Genomic DNA, 21,112 nt, shown 5'->3' with positions numbered 1-21,112 from the left:
TTTCTCCTCATAAAGTGTTCTGTATTAGTTATTTTGTTGTGTATATCCTTCACAGTCTTCTCCCCTATTTATACAATAAATCTTATCAAGACAAAAAGACTTATCAATCTCTCTTATCAATACAAAAATACTTGGTTGCTGAAGATTGAGGATTCCAGAGTCTTGGGAATATCCTATTCTCTTGTATGGCCTTATGGACAGTTCTTTTTGATTTTGTGAAACTAGCTATATTAAGAAGATAACTCCCTTATCTATGTTCCTTACATTAAAAAAAACATATATACTATTTCTCTTCGTAATGAATAACCATTTTTCTTTTTCTTTGTTTTATATAATATATAAATATTATTAGCTGAATTGTGAATAATGTATTCCCCATCAACTGCGGGTGGCGAATGCCACGTTATGAATATAACAAAACCTTTTTCTGATTCATTCTGACTTATTAGCATTAGCTAGTCAAATTAATAATCAGATTCATACAAAATATAAAAAACAATATTTAGTTTTTCCCATTATCTCCAAATAGTTTCTTTGATTTATCATTTTCAACTATACCCTTCAACCCAACTCTTAAACTTGAACTACTGGGTGAATTGTATTTTATTTTATTTTTTACAGGCCCAAAGGGTATAATTGATTCTCTCAACCAAACCCTAGGTAGCTTTACATATAGCAACAATAATATTCCAGTTATTGAAGGGCCCATAATTTCTCCAGAATAGGTGCTTCCTCCAACAGTGCAGATCGCAACCCCCTTTGTACCTTAGTAGATGGTCTTCCTATAACAATCTGATAACAAACTTCTTAAACTTAGCTTGGCTGGTTTTTGGACAGTAAACAATCAGTCCAGAATTGTAATTATACTCTAAGCCTTTGAAAATTGACAAAAAAGATCTGTCAATCTTACTCTCCACAATCAAGGTCATCTCTAAATCACAATTAATTCCCACTGTCATAGGACTTTATTGGGATAACAATGCTAATTAGTTTCAAGAGCAATCATAGCACTTTACATTTATAACAATGCTTTATATCTTCAAAAAATTTTCACACATGTGCTATTTCATTGTTTAATAACAACACTGTGAAGTTGTTATCACCATTTTATAGATGGAAAAAATGAACTTGAAGAGATTAAGTGATTTGCTTAAGGCAACAGTTTATAAGAAGTAGAGAAAGAGTAGAACCTAGATCTTTTGATTCAGTGTACTTTCCTGGAATTCTTTCTTCCCTTCAGACTGTGCCTCCAAAAGGGACAGGAGCCTCTTAGTTCTTTTCATTTGCTTCACGGTGGCATTGGCCCTGCTGGTATGTGGTGAATTAGCTCTGTGGGCTCTGTGGGCGTGTTACTAATCTGTGTCTGTTGACCTTGTTTCTTCTTACAGTGAACAACGTTGACTTTGAAGGTAAAATGGAAGAGAAGAAGGACGTAGAAGCTGGTGACGTGACAAGAAGTGGACCCCGTCCAATTCTCCCCTATAGCTCCATGTTCTGCTTAAGCCCCACCAACCTGTAAGATTACTCATGAATTCCTGCATCCTATAGATATGGGTTTGTGTGCTGTATGTATGTGGAAAGTTGCCTGTGTACCAGAAGCCTAACCTATGCTTCCTAGAGTTCTGTGGAGGAAGTAGCTGAGCCAGCTTTCAATACATAGATTTGAAACCATCCTCCCAAGTGGGCTGTAATTAAATGGAAATTATTGAGATTCTCTATATCCTGCCATGGGCTGGATGCTCAAAGGGAGCAGGAGAAATATGAAACTTGGTCTTAAGGAGCTGATGCTGTAGTTGGGAAGAAAAAACTAACTCACAGGTAACAATTGTATGTCAGTCTAGCTCTCCCTTTCTGTTGCTCTTGTCGCAGGGCAAGGATTTAGGATACTGGAAGGATTTGGGTGCCTTCCTTGCTGGGTGTCTTAGACTTACATACTCACTCAGGTTTCAGCAATTTTCTCCTGCTCCATACCTTGAGATGTTGGACATATCCACCAAGTCCTTCAAGCATTCTGAGTCCTTGCCTGCTATGGATGGGTCACAAAAGGGGCTATTTGAGTATCATAAAATAGCATAGATTCTTAAGTGCCAGAAGCAGAGGGAGAGAAATTACGGTGGGGTAAAATCAATGTAAGAAGATGGATCTTGAAAAATGAGTAAGATTTGATTGGAAGGAATTCATTGTGTGTGTGTGTGTGTGTGTGTGTGTGTGTGTGTGTGTGTGTTGGGAATGTGTTGATAGGGAGAAAATCAGCTCAGATGGAGCACAGGGATAATCAGTCAATAATCATTTATTAAGTGCATATCAGGTGTAGGCACAAGGCTAAGTTCTGGGAATATAAAAAGAGATAAAAGAGTCCCAGCCCTCAAGAAGCTGCCAATCTAATGGGTACATGTAGGGGAGGAGAAGGAGGAAAGTTTGAAAGTGAGGCAGGGACTAGGTAATGTAAGGCCTTGAATAACAGGCCTTAGACTTGATGCATATATTAGGTCTTTAAACAAAGGAGTGACATGACGGAGACTGTATTTCAAGAAGTCTGAATTAGACAAGAAGAGAAGGACTTAATGACTTGGAAGACAAGCTACCCGAACCCTTCCTATAACAATCATTTGCTTTACCTTTTTTTTCCTTTTGTAAAGTAGCTTTTTATTTTTCAAAATACATGCAAAGATAGTTTTCAACATTTACCCTTGCAAAAAATTTGTATTCCAAATTTTTCTCCTTCTGTCCCCCTCTCTCCCTTATCCTAGATAGCAAGTAATCCAATATAGGTTACAGTTATTGTAATGTGCAATTCTTCTAAACATATTTCCATATTTACCATGCTGCACAATAAAAATCAGATCAAAAAGGAAAAAAATGAGAAAGAAAAAAACATTGCTTTATCTTTTTAATTTCCTCTGCCCTTTAAGTGTAGATGTTTCCCAGGGCTCAGTTCTAGCCTTCTGCTCTTCCCTCTTAAGAGTCACTCCCTTTTTTCTTTTTATCTGCTTTCACAGACAACTTCAGCTACTAGCCAAACTCCAGAGCTCTTAACTCCTCTCTCCCTCACATCAAGTCAGTCACAATGGCCCTTCGTTCTCTTCCTTTCTCCTTCTCCTCCTCTTTGCTTTCATGACCCCACACTGGCACAGTTATCTGAAGACTGTGCCATCTTAGACACACTTGCATCCACAGTCTGTACATACACGCTATACATTCCTTTTATCATATACCTTGTCTTTGTTTTGTACCTATAATACAATAAGGGCTGTGCCTTTTTTTAAAACAAATATTTTTCTTGTTTACTCATGTACAGCTCTTCATGATCCTGTGGACCATACTGTCCATGAGGTTTTCTTGTCAAAGATAACGGAGTGGTTTGGCATTTCTTTCTCCAGTGGATTAATGCAAACAGAAATTAAGTGACTCACCTAAAATCCCATAGCTAGTATGAGTCTGAGGCCAGATTTGAATTTTGATTTTCCTGACTTCAGGCCCAGCACTCTATCCATTGGGCCACTCAGTTGTTCCTAAAGGTTGCTGCTTCTTCTTCTTTTTTTTTTAAATTAAAGCTAAATATATGCATGGACATTTTTTCAATATTATGGTCTGCACATGTTGGCACACAGTTATATCTTGAGTATATATAAACTTATAAGGACATGTTATCAGGAAAATTTCAGACTCAGAGCCATGGGGAACCCACCCAAGTTCTTGCTGTGATGTGGGCAAAGGGTTTTGTCTAGGAGAGTGATATTTTTGTCTATGATGGTACTTTCACACTGTAGGTGATGCTCTTAAAACTATCCTTGCATCTCCTAATTAGCCATTTGGGGGTCTGTCTTCCAAGACCTTATATGAACCTCACAGAAATCAATTTATGTTTTTATCTACTATCAGCTCTGGAGGCACTGAAATCCTTATTTATCACTTGCTGTGAAAAGTAGCACTTTGATTTTTCCAGATATTACCTCTTTCAAACTTCACAGGATGTCTACGAATCTAATCCTGCCCCTTCTCTATGTTTCAGAATTGCTTCCACCTTTTCCATTTGTCACCTCTGCCCTCTTTTTTCTTTTCCAAACTGGAGACTGACTCTTTTAGGCTTCAGTCTAGAATGTGAGATATCAAAAACTGAAGACAGAGTTTGTAGGGTTAAGGTGATAGCACTGACTCTGGAGTAGACATGCTTGACAAATGAAAACAAATTGGAAGCTATGTTTTGTTTTCAAAAATAATTTATTGATACCTTTTTATAGCAGTTAAACAGTCTTTTCTGAATATACTTGTTCATGCTCACCTCCAAATTAAATCTTCCTTCTTAACAAAGAAAAATGGTTAAGCAAAAATTACCTATAGTACATGTGACATTTGACATCTGTCATCCCTTTTCTCAAGAGAGAAAGGAATGTTAAATTATTTTTTCTCCAGGACCATTAGTATTAGTTTAGAAGCTTTATTTTAGGGGGAAAACTTTCATGGATCAAATAGGAAAAGGGAGAAATGAGGAGAGAAGAGGGGAAGAATGGAAGAAGAAGAGGAGGAGAAGGAGGAGGCAAGAGAGAGAGGGAGGGAGGGAGGGAAGAAAGAGGAGAGAAAGAGAAAAGGGGGAATATCATTAGAGGGTGACTTTTTTTTCTAGGATCAGTGACTTTGCACCCATTCTAATGTACTCCACCCTCACTCTCCTCCCGCTCTGGGTACCTCCTCTCTTTTCCCATGCCAAATACTCAGACAATCTGGCCATCCAGTTGAGGGGGATGATTCCATCCGTGTGGCTGTTTGGTCCCACATAGCCTCTGACAGCCCCAGCCTAGGGTAAAGGTACTTCCTGGGATGCATCTGTGCACAAGGTCCCTTGTTCCTTTAGGGAGTGCAGATCTTCCTCTGCCCATTTCTTTGCCTTTATCCTCCAGACTCCGGCGTGCCTGCCACTACATAGTGAATATGCGTTACTTTGAAATGGTCATCCTCGGGGTCATCGCCCTCAGCAGCATTGCTCTGGCTGCTGAGGATCCAGTACAGGCCGACTCGCCCAGGAACAACGTGAGTGGCTGCTGTCTCTGCCCTCCTCTGTCCTCCTTTCCAGCAGGTCTGGGGGACTCCCTGACAAAAATGTAGAAGAAAGAGGAGGATATGTCCCAGCACCGGGGACTGGACAGAGATGGGGTCAGAAAAATGAACCATAGATCTAGAGTTAAAAGAGATCTCTGAGATTTTACAACTGAACAAACTGAGACCACAAGGAGATTAAATGACTCTGTGAAAGTCACAAGATAGCATGGGCCAGAGCTGGGATTTGAACCTAGTTCCTGAGACTCTAAATTCAGTCTTCTTTCCATCACACTGGAGAGGAAGTGTTTGACCCAAGGTCACACAGTAAGTTAGAAGTCAGAGCAAGTAGTTAATTCATCTTTACTCTTAAACTTCACTGTTGTGAGTAGTTGTTCCCAGAAAAAGAATCTACTCACCTTCTGGAAGGGATTCTCAACCAGGTGCTTTCCTCCCTTTTCCAGATTATGTTTTAGGAAGCTCGACTTTCAAACATGAGACTTCAGAGGCCACAGATTTGAGAAGAGCAACCACAGCAGATGCTTCCACAATACTTTAGAGAGTAGTGTCAAACTCAGATAGACATGAGGGTCATCAAAGGTCCCTGTAGACCATGTATTGACATTAAAAACAGCATTAAAAACATTATCTGTATTTTATTTATTTTGTTATTTACCAATTATATCTTAATTTGGTTCATGCTATATTCTGTGATGTTTTGGGCCATGTATTTGGTTCCTCTGCTCTGGAGTTACAAAGTGCTTTCTGATCCCTTTGAAGCAGTAGCATTGGGATTGTTTAATCCCATTTTTTTTCTGTGGATGAGGAAGATGAATCTCAGAGAGGCTGAGGGAATATGTGATATATATATGATAGAGCTAGGACCAGGATCCTCATGTTTTCATCCCAAATCTGGAGCTCTTTTCAATATAACCAGTTGTTTCACCAAGTAATAGAATGGGAACTGTAGAAGTCACCCTCAGTTTTATGTGCTCAGCCTCTGAAAAAGAATCTTCCTCTATTGTGCCTTAGGTTCTCAAGTACATGGATTACATTTTCACTGGGGTCTTCACCTTTGAGATGGTAATCAAGGTAAGATCCAAGATACAGCACCACCTGGATCTCACAGTTGCTCACCAGGGTCTGAACATGATAAGCCAAGCATGGGCTTGAGGGTTGGGATCTTTTGCTCATAGGGGACATAGGTGAATTTCCTTAGTTAATAGAGACTGGGCCTCTGAGATCTGGCATTGTAGACATGGTCTAGATGAGCTAAAGCCCTTTTAGTCCTGGAACAAGATGGTATCATGTCCCCTATGTGTTCCAGATTGCCCAACGTAGCCTTGAAGTGGTGGGGCTATGTCTGTACAGTGTAGCTACTGTGTCTGTCTTTTTGGGGTCCCTGGTTTGTGTTTATGCATGTATTTATGTGCCCAGGGCAGCCCCTAGGGGAGGAGCCATACTTCCTGAGCAGATCCCAGGTTTTCAATCCCCCTTTTATCTTTATGTGGGAGAAAGACTCAAATGTGATAGAAGTAGAGATATATAGGGAGCTTTGGTGGTTCTGGGTATAGCGAGTCCTTGGGTTTAGCCCACATAGGGTGTGAAAAGGGGTACTTATTGATTGGCCCATGTAATTTTTATCGAGGTCTTGTGGAATGAGAACTCTTAGTATGGAGAGATTAGGCCTGAACTGGGCTAATCTGGGTTGGTACCTCAGTATGGCAGGAGAGAGAGAGAGAGAGAGAGAGAGAGAGAGAGAGAGAGAGAGAGAAACCAGGAGAGGAAAGAAGTTCCATGAATGAATGAAAAAACATGAAGTGCTTACTGTGTGTCAAGCACAAAGGTAAGTGCTAGGGATACAAGTACAAAAGCAAAGTAAGTCCCTATCTTCAAGGATCTTATACTTTCTAAAAGGAGAGACAATATATAGGGTAATGAGAGCCAAGGAGAGATATCTTTATTTGGAAAATTACAGGGGTGGGGAATGAGACCGCAGGAAAGTGGACTGTTAGACCTTTTCTAGGATGGATGAGCTTTCCTAGGTCCATGCAGGACTTCTGTGTGAAGCTGACCTGGTGGGTTTGTAAGGGCAGGCAGGACTTGCCTCCCACCTCACTCTAATGCTGATAATGTTCATTGTATTCTCTTGGAGATGATTGACCTGGGGCTGCTGCTTCATCCTGGCTCTTATTTCCGAGACCTGTGGAACATTCTGGACTTCATTGTGGTCAGTGGGGCCCTGGTGGCTTTTGCCTTCTCGTAAGTCACTTTTCTCCCCCATCCCCAGTTCCCCAGAGTGAAGGGCAGAGGGAGCAGAACGGGGCAGGGAGGCATTAATTGGCCCCTGAAATCTCTAGAGGGAGAGGGCAGCAGAGACTTGAAGGATTGAGGATTAGATCTAAACATTTCCAGTCTGAGCCCTCCTGCTTGGAGAGGGAACCCTGGGGCAGTGGGAGACCAGAGTGGTCACCTCCCCTGGGGAAACAGAGCCCACTTTGGGAAGTGTGCTTGGTGCTGGGGAGAAGAGGGACCGAGACAGATGGGAAGTGGCTATTCCAGGGTCACACAGTTAAGAAGTGTTTGAGGCCGGACCTGGCTCTTTTTGACTCCAGACCAGACATTGTGCCATCTAGCTGCCTTTATTTTTATAGAAGAGGAAACAGGCTAACGCGGTAGCCTAAGTGACTTATTCAGTGTCACACATGCACAGTAAATGATAAAGTGAAATTTGAACCCAGGTCCTCTGGCTTCAAAGCCACTGGGCTTCCTCATTTATTCTCTTTAGGTGGAAAGACTTTTCTGCTTCATTGCTTTTGCTCTCCTGTTCCCTAGGCCTAGAGTTCTCCCTCTCCCAGTTTTAATTCTATCCAACCTGGTGCAGAGGACTGAATTCTGAACTTGCCTTTAGGAGGACCTGTTTTCAAATCCTGCCTTAGACACTTACTAGTTGTGTAACTCTGGGTTAGTCACTTAATTACTCTCTGCCTTGGTTCCCTCAAATGTAAATAAAGGAGCTGGTGTTGCAGGTCTCTCTGATCCCTTCCAGTTCTAATCCTTTGTTCTATATTCCTGGATCAAGGCATAATTCACATGCTTCCTCCTCAAGTTTTTCCAGATCCCACCCAGCTAAAAATGATTTTCCTCCTCCTCAACTCCCAGAACATTTTGTGTCTCTTTTGTGGATGTTATGATAGCCTACCTTTTATTGCTATTCTATGAGTAAATCCCTTTCTTGTTTCTTCCGCTAGATTGTGAGCTTCCTGAGGACAGGACAGGGTGATGTCCTGCATCTCTGGCAGCCTTGCAGGACAGGGCCTTGCACACAGTAGGAATTTCATGAATGTTTATTGAATTGGATGGAATTTAATTGAATCATCATTCTAATCCTAATGCTTATTTCTGTAGTCAGTAGTCAGATCCCAACAAGGAATTCAATCCAGTTTAATTAAACAAAAAATTATGAAGTACCTACTATATTCAGGGTATTTTGTTCTGTTTTAGGGATACAAAGATGGCAAACAACACAGTGCTTACTCTCAGGAAGTTTACAGTCTGCTAGGGGAAATAGAGACCTAAATAAATATGCTACAAAGCAGAATGGTATGGGGACAAAAGAGAGAGACCAATGAATGTAGAATCATATGTGCCTATGATGTGTGTATGTTGGGGAGGAGGGAGATTACTTTCAACTGGGGACTTCTGGGAAGACTTAGCTGGGCCTTGATAGAAGAAAAGAATGGAAAGAAATGAACTGGGGGAAGATGAGGAAGGAGAGCATATTTCAGACACACAAAAATGCAAGAAAAATGCAGCAAACATAATATTCCAATTTGGCTGGAATGTAGATTCTATGATGGCGGTGAGTGTGAAATGAAACTTGAAAAATGGGTTGAAGTCAGATTATGGAGGTCCTTAAATAGCAGCCCACGGAGTCTGTCTCTGACTTTATGGATGATACGGAGCCAGAGAAGGCTTTGGCAGGGCAGGGAAGTGACATGGCCAAACTGTGCATTAAGAACATTATTCTGGCAGGATGCGTTGCCAGGTGAATTGGAGAGGGGAGTGATTGGAAGCAGGGAAACCAGATAGAAGGCTTTTATATTATAATCCTGGCTAGAGAAGATGAGGGCTTGAATTGAATGGTGGCTATTTGAGGTGAAAGGAGAAGATGGATATGGTTGACGGTATGCAAGTAGAATTGATGGAATTTAGCAACCCAATGGTTTGGGGGGTGGGGGGAAGAGAAGGAAATAGTTAAGGATGGTCCCATCTTTAACTAAGTGACTGGGGAAACATTGGTGCTATCTGCAACAATGAAGGTGGAGGAAGAGTTCAGATTTAGGACATTTGAAGCTGGAAAGGAACCTCAGAGGGAATTTGTCTAATCCAAACCCCTCATTTTCCAGATGAGGATACTGAGGCTCAGAGAGTTTAGGTGATTTTCCAAGACCAAACATTGATAATAAATGTCACAGGTGGTATTTGAACCAAAGATCTCTGATTGTAGTTTTCTCTTGAATTTGAGACACCAAGTAATGTCCAGCAGTTAACTGGAGATGCATGTCAAGATAGGATAGAGATTCACAGCAGGAGAGGGACACCCCCCTGAGCCACTTAGATGGCTTTTTTGATCCTTCTGGAGGCAAGGGCCCCGCACTGAGCCTAAGTCCCCATCCTGCTGGGAATCAGCCTCCCACTGTCTCTGTTCCCTGCAGTTTGTAAAGTTCAGCAGCATGGAGCCTTAGTCCTTCCCATCCCAGTGATGGCTGGGCCTAAAGCTAGTCAAGGATAAAAACAACTATCAAGTAAAAACCTTTGTTGTTCAGAATCATTCATGAAACAAATTTAGTTGTGATCAATTCAACTATAGGTCATTGGCTGAGGCTTGTTTGGTTTGGAGAAATTTCTACTCTCCTCTATTTACTGGTGATTAAATTGGCTCCTCTCTGGTATCTGTATATATTGTCAGCCTGTCCCGACGCTTCAGGCTGTGTGTGTGTTCCCATAGCCATGGATGTTCTCATGTGTTTTCCCTGATATCTGTGTGCTTCGACAAAGTCCTGTTGCTTTGTTGTGTCCAATTCTTTGCGATCCACGTGGGTTTTTCTTGACAGACACACTGGAGCAGCTTCCTTCCCCAGTTCATTTGACAGATAAGAAACTGAGGAAAATGGGGTTAAGTGATTTGCCCAGGATGACACAGTTAATAAGTGTGAGGGCAGATTGGAACTCATGAGATGTATCTTCCAGGCTCTGGGCCAGAGGCTCTTTTCAATATGGAATCACCCAGCTACCACTGACTGAAGCCCTCAATTCATTTTAATTCAATAAGCATCTATTAAGCACCTACTGGGTACCAGATACTATTCTAGTACTGGAGATATCAAGGGGAAGAAATGGAACAATTCTTGACCTTGATGGACTGATATTCTATTCAACATTCTGAATATAAAATACCGAAGACAAAAACTAGAACTGTGATTTCATTGACAGGGGGAGTTCCCTAATGAGAAAACTCTCTCTACCAGTGCTGGTTGCACTTTCTCTGCAGAGTAATAGCAAGTTAATACCTCGCTGAGAAGTAGCTGGGGTCACACAAGAAGTGCATGTCAGAGGGTGAGACTCAAACCCAGATTTTCTGGCTCAAGCTCTGCTTTCTATCCATACTGCCTATGTAAGAAAAATAAAGCCAAAGTAATTTTAGATGGTGGAGGAAAGGGGGAAGGGAACACTAAGGGTGGGAAGAATCAGGAAAAGCCTGTGTGGGAGATAGCACTTGAGCTTAGCCTTGAAGGAAACTAGGGATTCCAAAAGGCAGAGAAGTGAGGAGGTAAAGCAGCCCAGGAGTGGGAGATGGCAAGTCACAGATAGGGATGATCCAGTAGGCCCGTTTGACTGATAAATGGAATGTGTAGGGGTAGAGTGTGAAATGAGTCTGGAAAGCTAGGTCAGAGCTGACTGCTCTTCCTTTGAAGCTAACACTGGAAAGCTTTTTTGGAGTATTAGTCTGCAAAATAACTTGTGCCATCTGGGACAACCAAAGGAAGGATGAAAGCAATGCTTTCTCGGAGGCCTTCCTTAGGGATAAGTTTCTGGTTGCCTCCGTGGAGCACAGTACCCATTTTTTAGCAAATAAAGCAAAAACAGTCTGCAGCAAGATGCTTTTCAACAGTTTCCTAATTTCCTCCTTTTGCATTTTGCCAATTGCACTTCTAAAGGAGTTGTTTTGTTCAGTGTATTTTTCCTCCTCATTTTTTCCAATTTATTTTAGAAGTTTTTTTCATATATATATTTCATCATTGTTTTTAGGGAGTTGTTTTCTTCAGCTTCTATGCTTTCTTTCCCAAACTATTGACTTCCCCCACCCCAAAAAATCGTTCATAATTCTCCTGCTTAGCTCTCATTTCTTTTCCCCATTTTTCTTCTGTCTCTCTTTTAAGATCCTTTTTGAGTTCTTCCATAGGAGTCTTTTGAGTTTGAGTTTTGCATTTTGTCTTTGCTGTTCTCTTCTGGGTTTGTGTTCTGATCTTCCCTGTCATAGAAAGTAGCTTTCTATGGTCAGTGCTCTTTTTTCCCCCTCATTTTTAAAAGTTGAGCTCTGCACCTAGGACATAGGGGAGATTGTCCCAAGCTTTTTTTTTTTTTTTTTTTTTTTTTGCAAGGGGACAGGATCTCTCACTGATTTTTCACTGCACTGGGGACCTAGAGTGCTACAGACTTTCCCACTTCACTGAGTTGGCTTGGCCTAATCTTACCTATTATGCTGGGATTCAGGGGTTCACAATTTGTCTTCTGTGATTGTGTTGGAAATCTCATAGCTGGCCCACTGATCCACTGGCCCTCTGAACCAGGTCAGAGTACCCAACACTGCTGTACTTTGGCTAAGAATCTCTCCCCCCTGCCCAATTCAGACAGACCTTTCCTGAAACCCTTCCAAGATATCTTAAGTTGGAAAATTATTACACTTAGAGTGTTAATGGATTCTGTCATTATAAAATCCATGCAATAGGTTGGATCTAATGTTGATTTTAAGGGAAGCTGGGAGAGCTCATGAAATGTTCTGTCTTCTCTTTTACATTTTGTCTCCACCCCCCACTGCCTTTCCTAATTTCTTAGGAGCTGGGGAAATGGCATTGTACTGACCAGAACTCCAGAAGCTGGTTAATGAGCACTGTGGAAGGTCAGCTTATTTCAGATCTGTGAACATACAGATTGTCTCCACTGTGCACAATCCCATGGAGTTACTGGAAAAGTCTCTCAGGCCAATTATTTGGGGCAGTCTCGTGGAGTAGTCAAACTTTGAAAAAGTTTAGGTATTTGAAACATCCCCAATATATGTGTAGCTTATTTAGAAATTATAAACACATACTATTATGCTAATAATGATATATTATAAAACATAAAAATAGCAATTAAAAGTTAGATGAAATAAAAATGAAATTTTATTTTATCTTAAAGTCAATAGAAGCCACCAGAGTTTTTGAGTAGGGGAATGACATGGTTAGACTGGTACTTATAGGAAAATCACTTTGGTGGCTTGATGGAGAATGGATTGGAGAGGGAAGAGACTTGAAGCTGGGTAATGGAGCAATCAAGAGACTATCACAATAGTCTTAGAGAAAGGTGATGAGAGTCTGAAACAGTTGTAACTATGTAAGTAGAGATTAGAGGACAAATTTGGAGATGTTGTGGATGTAGAGAAGTGGGATTTGTCAGTTGATTGGCTATGTGGGTAAAAGGGAATTAGGAACTGAGGATGACAATAAGATTTCAAGCCTTGGTGTCTGGAATGCTGTTGATACCTTTGATATAACTAGGAAAATTTGGGGAGGAGGGGAAGATAATGCAGTGAGATCTGTAAAATAGACCCATAGTTGCTCATCCTGTACAATTCATTTTGTCCCATCGAAAAACAAACAAAAAACAACAACAAACCTGACAAAGTGATGATGGTGGGGGGATGGGTCTTGTTCATTGGCCACTACCCTGGAATGTAGAGTTTGCATGCTGTGAGGTATCTGGCACACACATGAAGGGGTCCAAGGGATGGGATGTGGGACTCTGAGCTCCTGGGAGGGAGAGGATTTGGCCTGCACAGCTGCTGGTGAAGGTACCTGTGGCTGCAAGAGGAGATGAGCGTAGGAGCGATGGGAAATATGGATGAGGAGTGGTGTGGTCATGTTGGGCCCGGTGACGGTCTATTGCAGGGAGGGTGGAATGTAACACATACTCCTGCCTTCTAATTGCTTGGTCAGCACCCCTTGGGAGTCAGGGCCTTTTCTTTAGAGACCTGGCAGTTAATCACTTTTCTGCTTGTTATTTTTGGTGGTATTTAGGCACAGCCAATGGTGTGTATTTGGAAAAAAGGAGTTTTGTGGAATCAGTGCTTTGCCAATTTCCCCAAATAAGGCTGGGTATTTCTACCTTTGATAGATTTCTGTCCCCTTTGCCCTAATTGAAGATGCTGGGGTGAGGTACAGCTGAGTATGCTGTCTGTTTTGATGTTTCCTTTTGAGATTTTATAAATTGGATTGGGGGAGGTCTATAAAATGTGTGTGTGTGTGTCTGTAAAATGTGTGTGTGTGTGTGTGTGTGTCTGTAAAATGTGTGTGTGTGTGTGTGTGTGTGTGTGTGTGTCTTGAGTATGAGAGAAAAAGAATTTACATGCACAGATGACTTCACTTGTTAATTTTTCTCTGTCTGTGTCACTGACTCTTCATTCTCTCTTGTCTTCCTGTTGCTGGACTCTCTGTAGGAGCTTTATGGGGTAATGCGTTCTTGCTGTCTCTGTGCCCTACTAATAATGCCTGTGCACTATTCCACACCCTTAGCAAACCACACCCTAGACAACATGGCTGAAATCCATGTTATACTCATTCCATTGGCTTTGGAATCAATTGAATTCCACTGCTCATCACCTTTAGGCAATCTCCTTCCATCCACTTGTCATCTGTCTAGTAACATCAGCATGCTTCCCAGAACCCATGCCTATCTAGCAGTTTCTAACTGTGTTCCCACGTAATATTTGGTCAGCAGCAGCCCTAAGGGCGGCCTGAGATTCACAGTCCTGTAGTTAGGAGAACCCCTGAATTCATAGCCTTTGGGTAGGAGAACACCAGGATTCAAAGAGAGGAAACTCCTGGGATTCACCGTTTTACCGAGAACGGATTCTTAGAGTTCACAGCTTTAGAGGCTGGTAGAGTAGTCCCAGCCCAAATAATCTACCTTCCTAAGGATCATCAGTTTTAGTTCCTTGTGGCAGGGGGAACCTGGGGCCTGAACTTTGATACTATCCTTTATCTATAGAATGTAAGATGATTTAGAGGCTCAAGCATTCCTGAGTCAGCAGTTAGTGATCAAAAAAAGTATAGTTACTTAATTCCAGATACTGACTTACAGGAGTAGTGCTTGGGCACCTTGACCCACCACACAGGTTATAAGGAAAGTGTCTGAATCCCTAATATTCATCCAAGTGACATAGGAATACAAAGAAATTACAAGTACTATCATGAATCGGGGCTTTTCTCTGTACCTACTTCAGGAGAGACGGGGAAACAGTTGGCTCTTGAAAGCCTAAGTGCTTACAACCCTGTTCCCCTTAGATAACTTTTGGTGTGCCAATACAGTAATTATCAGAATAAGAGACAATAGGATTCCCTAGATTTGAGTATTCCCCAGAAAGAGAAGGGAGAAGTTTTGGCACCTTTTTTCCTATTTCATTCCCATTTAGACTATGCCTAGAATATCCAACTTCTATTAGGAGATGATAATAATAGAATTTCAGAGTTGAAAGGGATGTCTGAGATCATCTAATCCAGGAATAATTCTTTTTAAAAATGTTTAAAGTTTTTTATTTTCAAAATATATGAATAGATAGTTTTCAACATTCACTCTTGCAAAATCTTGTGCTTCTATTTTTTTCTTACTCCTTTCCAATATGTCAAACATGTGCAATTCTTCTATACATATTTCCATAATTATGCTGCATAAGAAAAATCATATCAAAAAGTAAAATTGAGAATGAAAACAAAAAGCTGGCAAACAACAAAAAAGTGAAACTATTATGTTGTGGTCCACACTCAGTCCCCACAGTCCTCTCTCTGGGTGCAGATGGCTCTTTCCATCACAAGTCTATTGGAACTGGCCTGAAACACCTCGCTGTTGAAAAGAACCATGTTCATCCAAATTGGTCTTCATATAATCTTGTTGTTGCTGTGTACAATGTTCTCTTGGTTCTACTTGCTTCATTTAGCATCAGTTCATGTGAATCTCTTCAGGCCTCTCTAAAATCATCCTCCTGATCGTTTCTTACAGAACAATAGAACTCCATAACATTTACTTACCATAACTTATTCAGCCATTTCCCATCTCATGGGCATCCACTCAGTTTCCAGTTCTATGCCACTACACAAAGGGCCGCTACAAATATTTTTGCAGTGTAATTCAGGAATTCTTAACCTTTTTTGTGTCCTGGACTCCGTTGGCAGCCTGATGAGATCTAAGGATCACTTCTCAAAATAATGCTTTTAAATACATTAAATAAGGTATATGGAATTACAAAATAAACCAATCACATTGGAATATTGTTAACAAAACATTTTTAAAACAAGTTGATGGACCTCAGATTAAGAAACCCCAACTAGTTTAACTTGTACCTGAAAATAAGTCCTCTTGAAAATGTCCCTAAGAATTGTTCATCTAGCGTCCAATTGAAAACCTTGAGGGAAGACAGATCCACTCCCTCCCAAGGGATCTCATTCCGCTTTTGGACTTCTCTAAGTATTATGTTTTCTTTAAAAAAAAAAAAAAAATCATCACGTTTAAATCTTTCTCTCAGCTACTTCTGGCCATCTGGGAAAAGTAGAATGTGTCCAAATCTTCTTCCACATGACAGCCTTTCAAACACTTCAAAATACTCAACATGTCACCCTCTTCCTCATTCCCACTCCCTGCAAGTTTTCTCTCCCTAAGCTAAACATCCCCAGGTCCTTTACTTCATCCTGCTATGGTATGGTATCCAGTTTTCTTCCCATCTTGTTCGTCCTTCTCTGGTTGTACACCAGTGACCTTCTTAAAATATGGTATCCCAAACTGAACACTCCCTAAGTGTGATCTGACTAGGTCCCAGTACGATGGGACCATCACCTACCTTAGACTGGACACTATTTTAAGATAGTATCAGCTACTATAAACTTTTTAAAATAATATTTTATTTTTCCAAATATATGTTTTCAACATACATTTTTGTAAAAATTTGTGTTTTAAATTTTTCTCCCTCCCTTACCTTCTCCCTTCCCAAGACAATAAGCAAACTGATATAGGCTAAACATGTGCAATTCTTTTAAATATTTCCATATTTCTCGATGTTGTACAAGAAAAATCAGACCAAAAAGGAAAAAAAAACACAAGAAAGAAAAAACAAACAAACAAAAAGGTGAAAATACTGTGATTTGAGCTACATTGTCTCCATAGTACTCTCTGTGGATTTGATCATCATTTTCCATCCCAAATCTATTGGAATTCCTTAAATCACTGCATTATTGAAAAGATCCAAGTCTATCACAGTTGATCATCACATAATCTTGTTTTTCCTATGTACAATGTTCTCCTAGTTCTTCTTACTTTATTCAGCATCAATTCATTTAGATCTTTCCAGGATTTTCTGAAGTTAGCCTGCTCATCATTTCTTATAGAATCACAATATTCCATTACCTTCATATACCATAACTTATTCAGTCATTCCCCAACTAATGGGTATCCATTCAATTTCCAGTTCCTTACTGATACAAAAAGAGTTGCTACAAATATTTCTGCATATATATATGTATATGTATGTGTATATATATATATATATATATATATTCCCTTTGTTATTGTCTCTGGGAGACAGACTCAATAGTGAGACTGTTGTAACAGACTATGCAGAGTTTTATAGCCCCTTGTGCATAATTCCATATTGCTCTCCAGAATGGTTGGATCATTTCACAACTCTACCAACAATGTATTAGTGTTTCAGTTTCCCCATATCATCTCCAATATTTATCATTATTTTTTCCTGTCATCTTAGTCAATCTGAGAGGTATGAGGTGGTACCTCAGTTATCTTAATTTGCATTTCTCTAATTAGCAGTAATTTAGAACATTTTTTTCATGTGACAAGAAATGGCTTTAATTTCTTCATTTGAAAGTTATTCATATTCTTTGACCACTTATCAGTTGAGGAATAACTTGATACTATAAACTTTTATTAGGCTCACATGGATGGCTCCCTAAAATGTCTGAATCTGTTTTCCATTTATTCTTTATGTTTTCCATTTTGTAAAATTATAAAGTTGATTTTTTGAACCCAGTTGTAGAAATTTTCCCTCTCAAATGTATTAAATTTGGCCCATAATGCTAGTCAGCTGAGATTTGAGGGGGATTCTGACTGTTAGCTGTTGCTTTTAGCTTCATGACATCTACAGATTTGACAAGTATGCCTTATATGTGTTCAAGCCATTGGAAAAAAAATGTTGAATAGAGTAGGCCAAGGACACATCCCTAGGGCATTCTTCCAGATAACTACCTCCAAAGTGACATTGAACCATTAATAACAATCACTTGGTCCTGTCATTCAACCTGTATGAATTGACCTACCTGCACAACCATTTAGCCTGTATCTCTCCATCTTATCTACAAGCACAGGATGAGAAATTTTGTCACATGCTTTGCTGAAACCTAGATAAAACTATGTTTTTAACATTCCTCTACTCTACTGGTTTAGTTACCTTGTCAAAGAAGAAAATGTGATTAGTTTGGCAGGACCTCTTATTGATGAAGCCATACTTATCCTTATTACCATTCCATAAACTATTCCTCTAGATCATATGTTCAATAATTTTGGCCGAAATCAAAAGTCAAGATCACCAGCCTATAGTTTGCCTTTCTTTTCTTTTTAAAATTGAACTACTATTTGTCCTTCATTAGTACTGTGGTACCTTTTTCATTCTTCATTTTTTTTCACTGAATCACTGACTGTGACTTAGTAATGATATCTATCTGTTCTTTCAGTATCCTAGCATGTAATTTTTCTGTGCCTGGTGATTGAACTCATGAAACTAGCAAGCTGTTTTCTTATTGACACCCCATTGATAATGAATTTCACCTCGGTCCTAATGATTTTTATTCCATCTTTCTCAATCCAAAGATCATTCTCCTTGGAAGAGAAAACAGAAGCTAGATAAGAATTAAATAGTCCTGCCTTTGTACTTCTGTCTGCTGCCATTATCCTATAAGCAGCAGTCTTATCCTGGGTTTGATCTTCCTCCTCTTGAATATTATCTTCTGTGAAATGCTGGTTCTTTTTATTGATATTCTTCAGGAAGAATTCCACAGGAGTTTAGGTTCACTGAATATCTCGTATCTTATCTCAAATCTAGTAGGGGACTTTTTTTTTTTTCCTTTTTAGCATTCATTAATGATTATTCTTCCCCCTTGAGTTTACTGAAGGTAGACAGGAGACCCATGCAAGGCCTTCCCTTGGACTGCTCTGAGGACCCAATTTGGACCATGATCTCTTTCTGATTCTTTTGGTACTTCCAGACAGACTTTCTTGACATTTGTACCTTGTAGTACTGGGTGTTTGGGCCTGTATATTAGAAGTAAGCATTAGTTGTTTCCATTCCCAACCAGATTTTTCATCTTCTTTCTCGGCCACATGAACTTGGGGCTTCTGTGTCTTCAGAACACGTGAGAATTAATCTTGCCTTATGAGTCTGTGTTTTCTTAGAACAAACCCATTCCACCTTCCATGTACACCATTTGTGATGACATTCTGGAATAGCCAGAATCACAAAGCCTAGTAGAGTCTTTTCCTGACAACTAATAATAACAATCTTTATATACTAATTTAGGGTTTTTAAAGCACTTTGTCAATATGAACTCATTCTATCCTATCTTTTAAACATATTTCCATATTTGTCACATTGTGCAAGAAAAATCAGACCAAAAGGAAAAAAAAACACACAAGAAAGAAAAAAAAACAAAACAAAACAGACCAAAAGGTTACCTTTAAGTAAAAGATAAAAGTCAGAGGCAGGATTTAAACTCAGTTCTTCCTAGCTCCAAGGCCAGTATTTTACCCACTACATTCACCCAGCTGCCTCTGCCTAGCCAGAGGCTAAACTCAGGGCCTAAAGAAAATAGGGCTTGGAACCTAATCTTGGGAGTCTGTTCTCTCAGTACTACAATTGGAAGGCATTGGTGAAACTAAAAAGAGAATTTTAACTCACTAGCTGCCTCAGGAACCCAATCTGTCTCCTGAGACTCCTTGGGAACCCACAGACCCAGTTACTTTTACTCTCCCCTCCAAAGAGATGGGTCTTTAATAGGTTCATCAGCCCTAAGAGGTAGTGTGGACAAGAGCAGAATTCTGTCCCTCCTCTTCTTCTCCTCCTCATTTTCTCTATATTTTCTTCCCTTTCCCTTCCTTTTGCTTTGCTACTTCCATTTCTTCTTCCCTTTCTTTCTTGTCCCCTTCCCTTCCTTCTCCATCTCTCTTTTTCTTCTATTACTTTTCTCTTTCTCCTCTTCCTTTTCAACATTCCCCATTCCCCTTTCTTCTCTCTTCTGTTTCCATTGCTATGCTTTCCTCTGTCCTTATAGTATAAGTATTTATAGTATATCGTATACTTATAGTATAAGTAAAGCATCATAGGAGGTCTTGGGACTGTTTCCCATAGATCCGAGATGCTAAACCTCACAGTCCTTGGGGAAGGAACCCAACAACTTTCATTTTCTATTGGTTCTGACATCATCTGCACTTAGTATTGAGCTCCTGTTGTGTGGTCTGTAACTGTTTCCCCTCATACACCCCCAACTAGGACAACATCTGCATGCACTGAATGGGAAATGCAATTTCAGCCATGTAACAGTTTCCTTGTTACATGGCTTAGCATGGCTGATTATAGGAAGTTAATCAGGTTGAGAAGCTGTTCCTCTTCCATGAAGATGGAAACCTTATTCTGCCTAAACCAAAGTTTGCTGCTTCTTTCTCCCCATGAGGTTCTGAGCTGGTTATTTCCTCCCTCTTGTTGCAGAAGGGGATATATGTCTATCAATCTACTTTAGAGCTATGTTTCCTTCTTGGTGAAGGAGATCTCCAATCTGGATTGTCCTTGAGGAGGGATTTCTTTGCCCTTCTCCTGCTCCTTCTCCTCATCCTTTTCCTCCCCCAGATATGAAGCTTATTATTCTCTGTGTAACCAGACTCTTCCTTACACCTGCCTTCATGTGTTTGTGAGAAATTTCCAGGAAAGAGAAGAGATGCTGATGTGTCCGCGGACTGCAGTATAGGGGCAAAGTTTGGGCAGTTAATGTTTCTGTGGCTGAAATTGAGCCTTTCAGTCCTGCATAGCAGTGGGCTGGGGACTTTGGTGTACAGAATGAATTCTGCCCAAAGCCTGCAGTGATGCACGTGGGTACAGTGGGGTGGAGAGGGGGGTTCTTGAGAGCCAAACGCAAGCCAAATTCTTCCCTCCCTGTTTTCTTTTCTCTGTGGCTTTTCCCTTTCTAGAGGAAAAGGGAAAGACATCAGCACAATCAAGTCACTGCGAGTACTCCGAGTCCTGAGACCTCTGAAGACCATCAAACGTTTGCCAAAACTAAAGGTTGGCTCCTGAAGGAATTAGGGCACTAAAGGGATGGATCTTGGATTGGGGGACTGATTGCTTTGGCTCTTATTTTATACCTAAGTGAAAGAAGGGAGGGAGAGGTTCTGATCTTTGAAACAAAGGGGAAGGGTAAAGTTGGATTTATTTTGATCACCTCAAGAGAGAAAGGGATGACCCAGAGGATCTAGAAAGGGGAAGATGAGCCCTTCCACAGGAGGGACTTTGTCCAACATATTTAGGTAAAATTGAATCCTTTGAGTTACTAACTCCAAATCTTCTCTGAACATTTCATAAACGCGTGTCATTTAGTGTCCTTCAACACAGCCCAGGGAGCACAGAGCATCAGTCAGTGAGTAGCTAAAAGAAGGTGGAGGAGCCAGTTCTTCCTCTTTCCACTTCAAGTTCTGCACCCATGGGCCTAGTTGG

The 21,112-nt window shown here is 40.4% G+C and overlaps 1 protein-coding gene across 18 annotated transcripts in view; it reads left to right on the top strand.

The window, feature by feature from the left end:
* The window catches only part of CACNA1B (calcium voltage-gated channel subunit alpha1 B), a 249,141-nt gene that overhangs the window by 150,741 nt on the left and 77,288 nt on the right, over positions 1–21,112 (top strand). For 9 of the 18 annotated variants that reach the window (XM_031951867.1, XM_031951855.1, XM_031951849.1 and 6 more), the window contains 6 exons: positions 1,389–1,515; positions 4,899–5,028; positions 6,067–6,126; positions 7,190–7,296; positions 13,793–13,804; positions 20,590–20,683. In XM_031951867.1, coding sequence (XP_031807727.1) covers positions 1,389–1,515; positions 4,899–5,028; positions 6,067–6,126; positions 7,190–7,296; positions 13,793–13,804; positions 20,590–20,683 — 530 coding nt within the window. The remainder of the gene's footprint in view (positions 1–1,388; positions 1,516–4,898; positions 5,029–6,066; positions 6,127–7,189; positions 7,297–13,792; positions 13,805–20,589; positions 20,684–21,112) is intronic. The other 9 variants (XM_031951863.1, XM_031951860.1, XM_031951861.1 and 6 more) reach the window with 1 other exon arrangement.

The sequence above is a fragment of the Sarcophilus harrisii genome, chromosome 2 (genome assembly GCF_902635505.1).
Source record: "Sarcophilus harrisii chromosome 2, mSarHar1.11, whole genome shotgun sequence".
NCBI lineage: Eukaryota > Metazoa > Chordata > Mammalia > Dasyuromorphia > Dasyuridae > Sarcophilus > Sarcophilus harrisii.
Note: the sequence above shows the minus strand (reverse complement) of the source record. Positions and strands in the feature narration are given on the sequence as shown.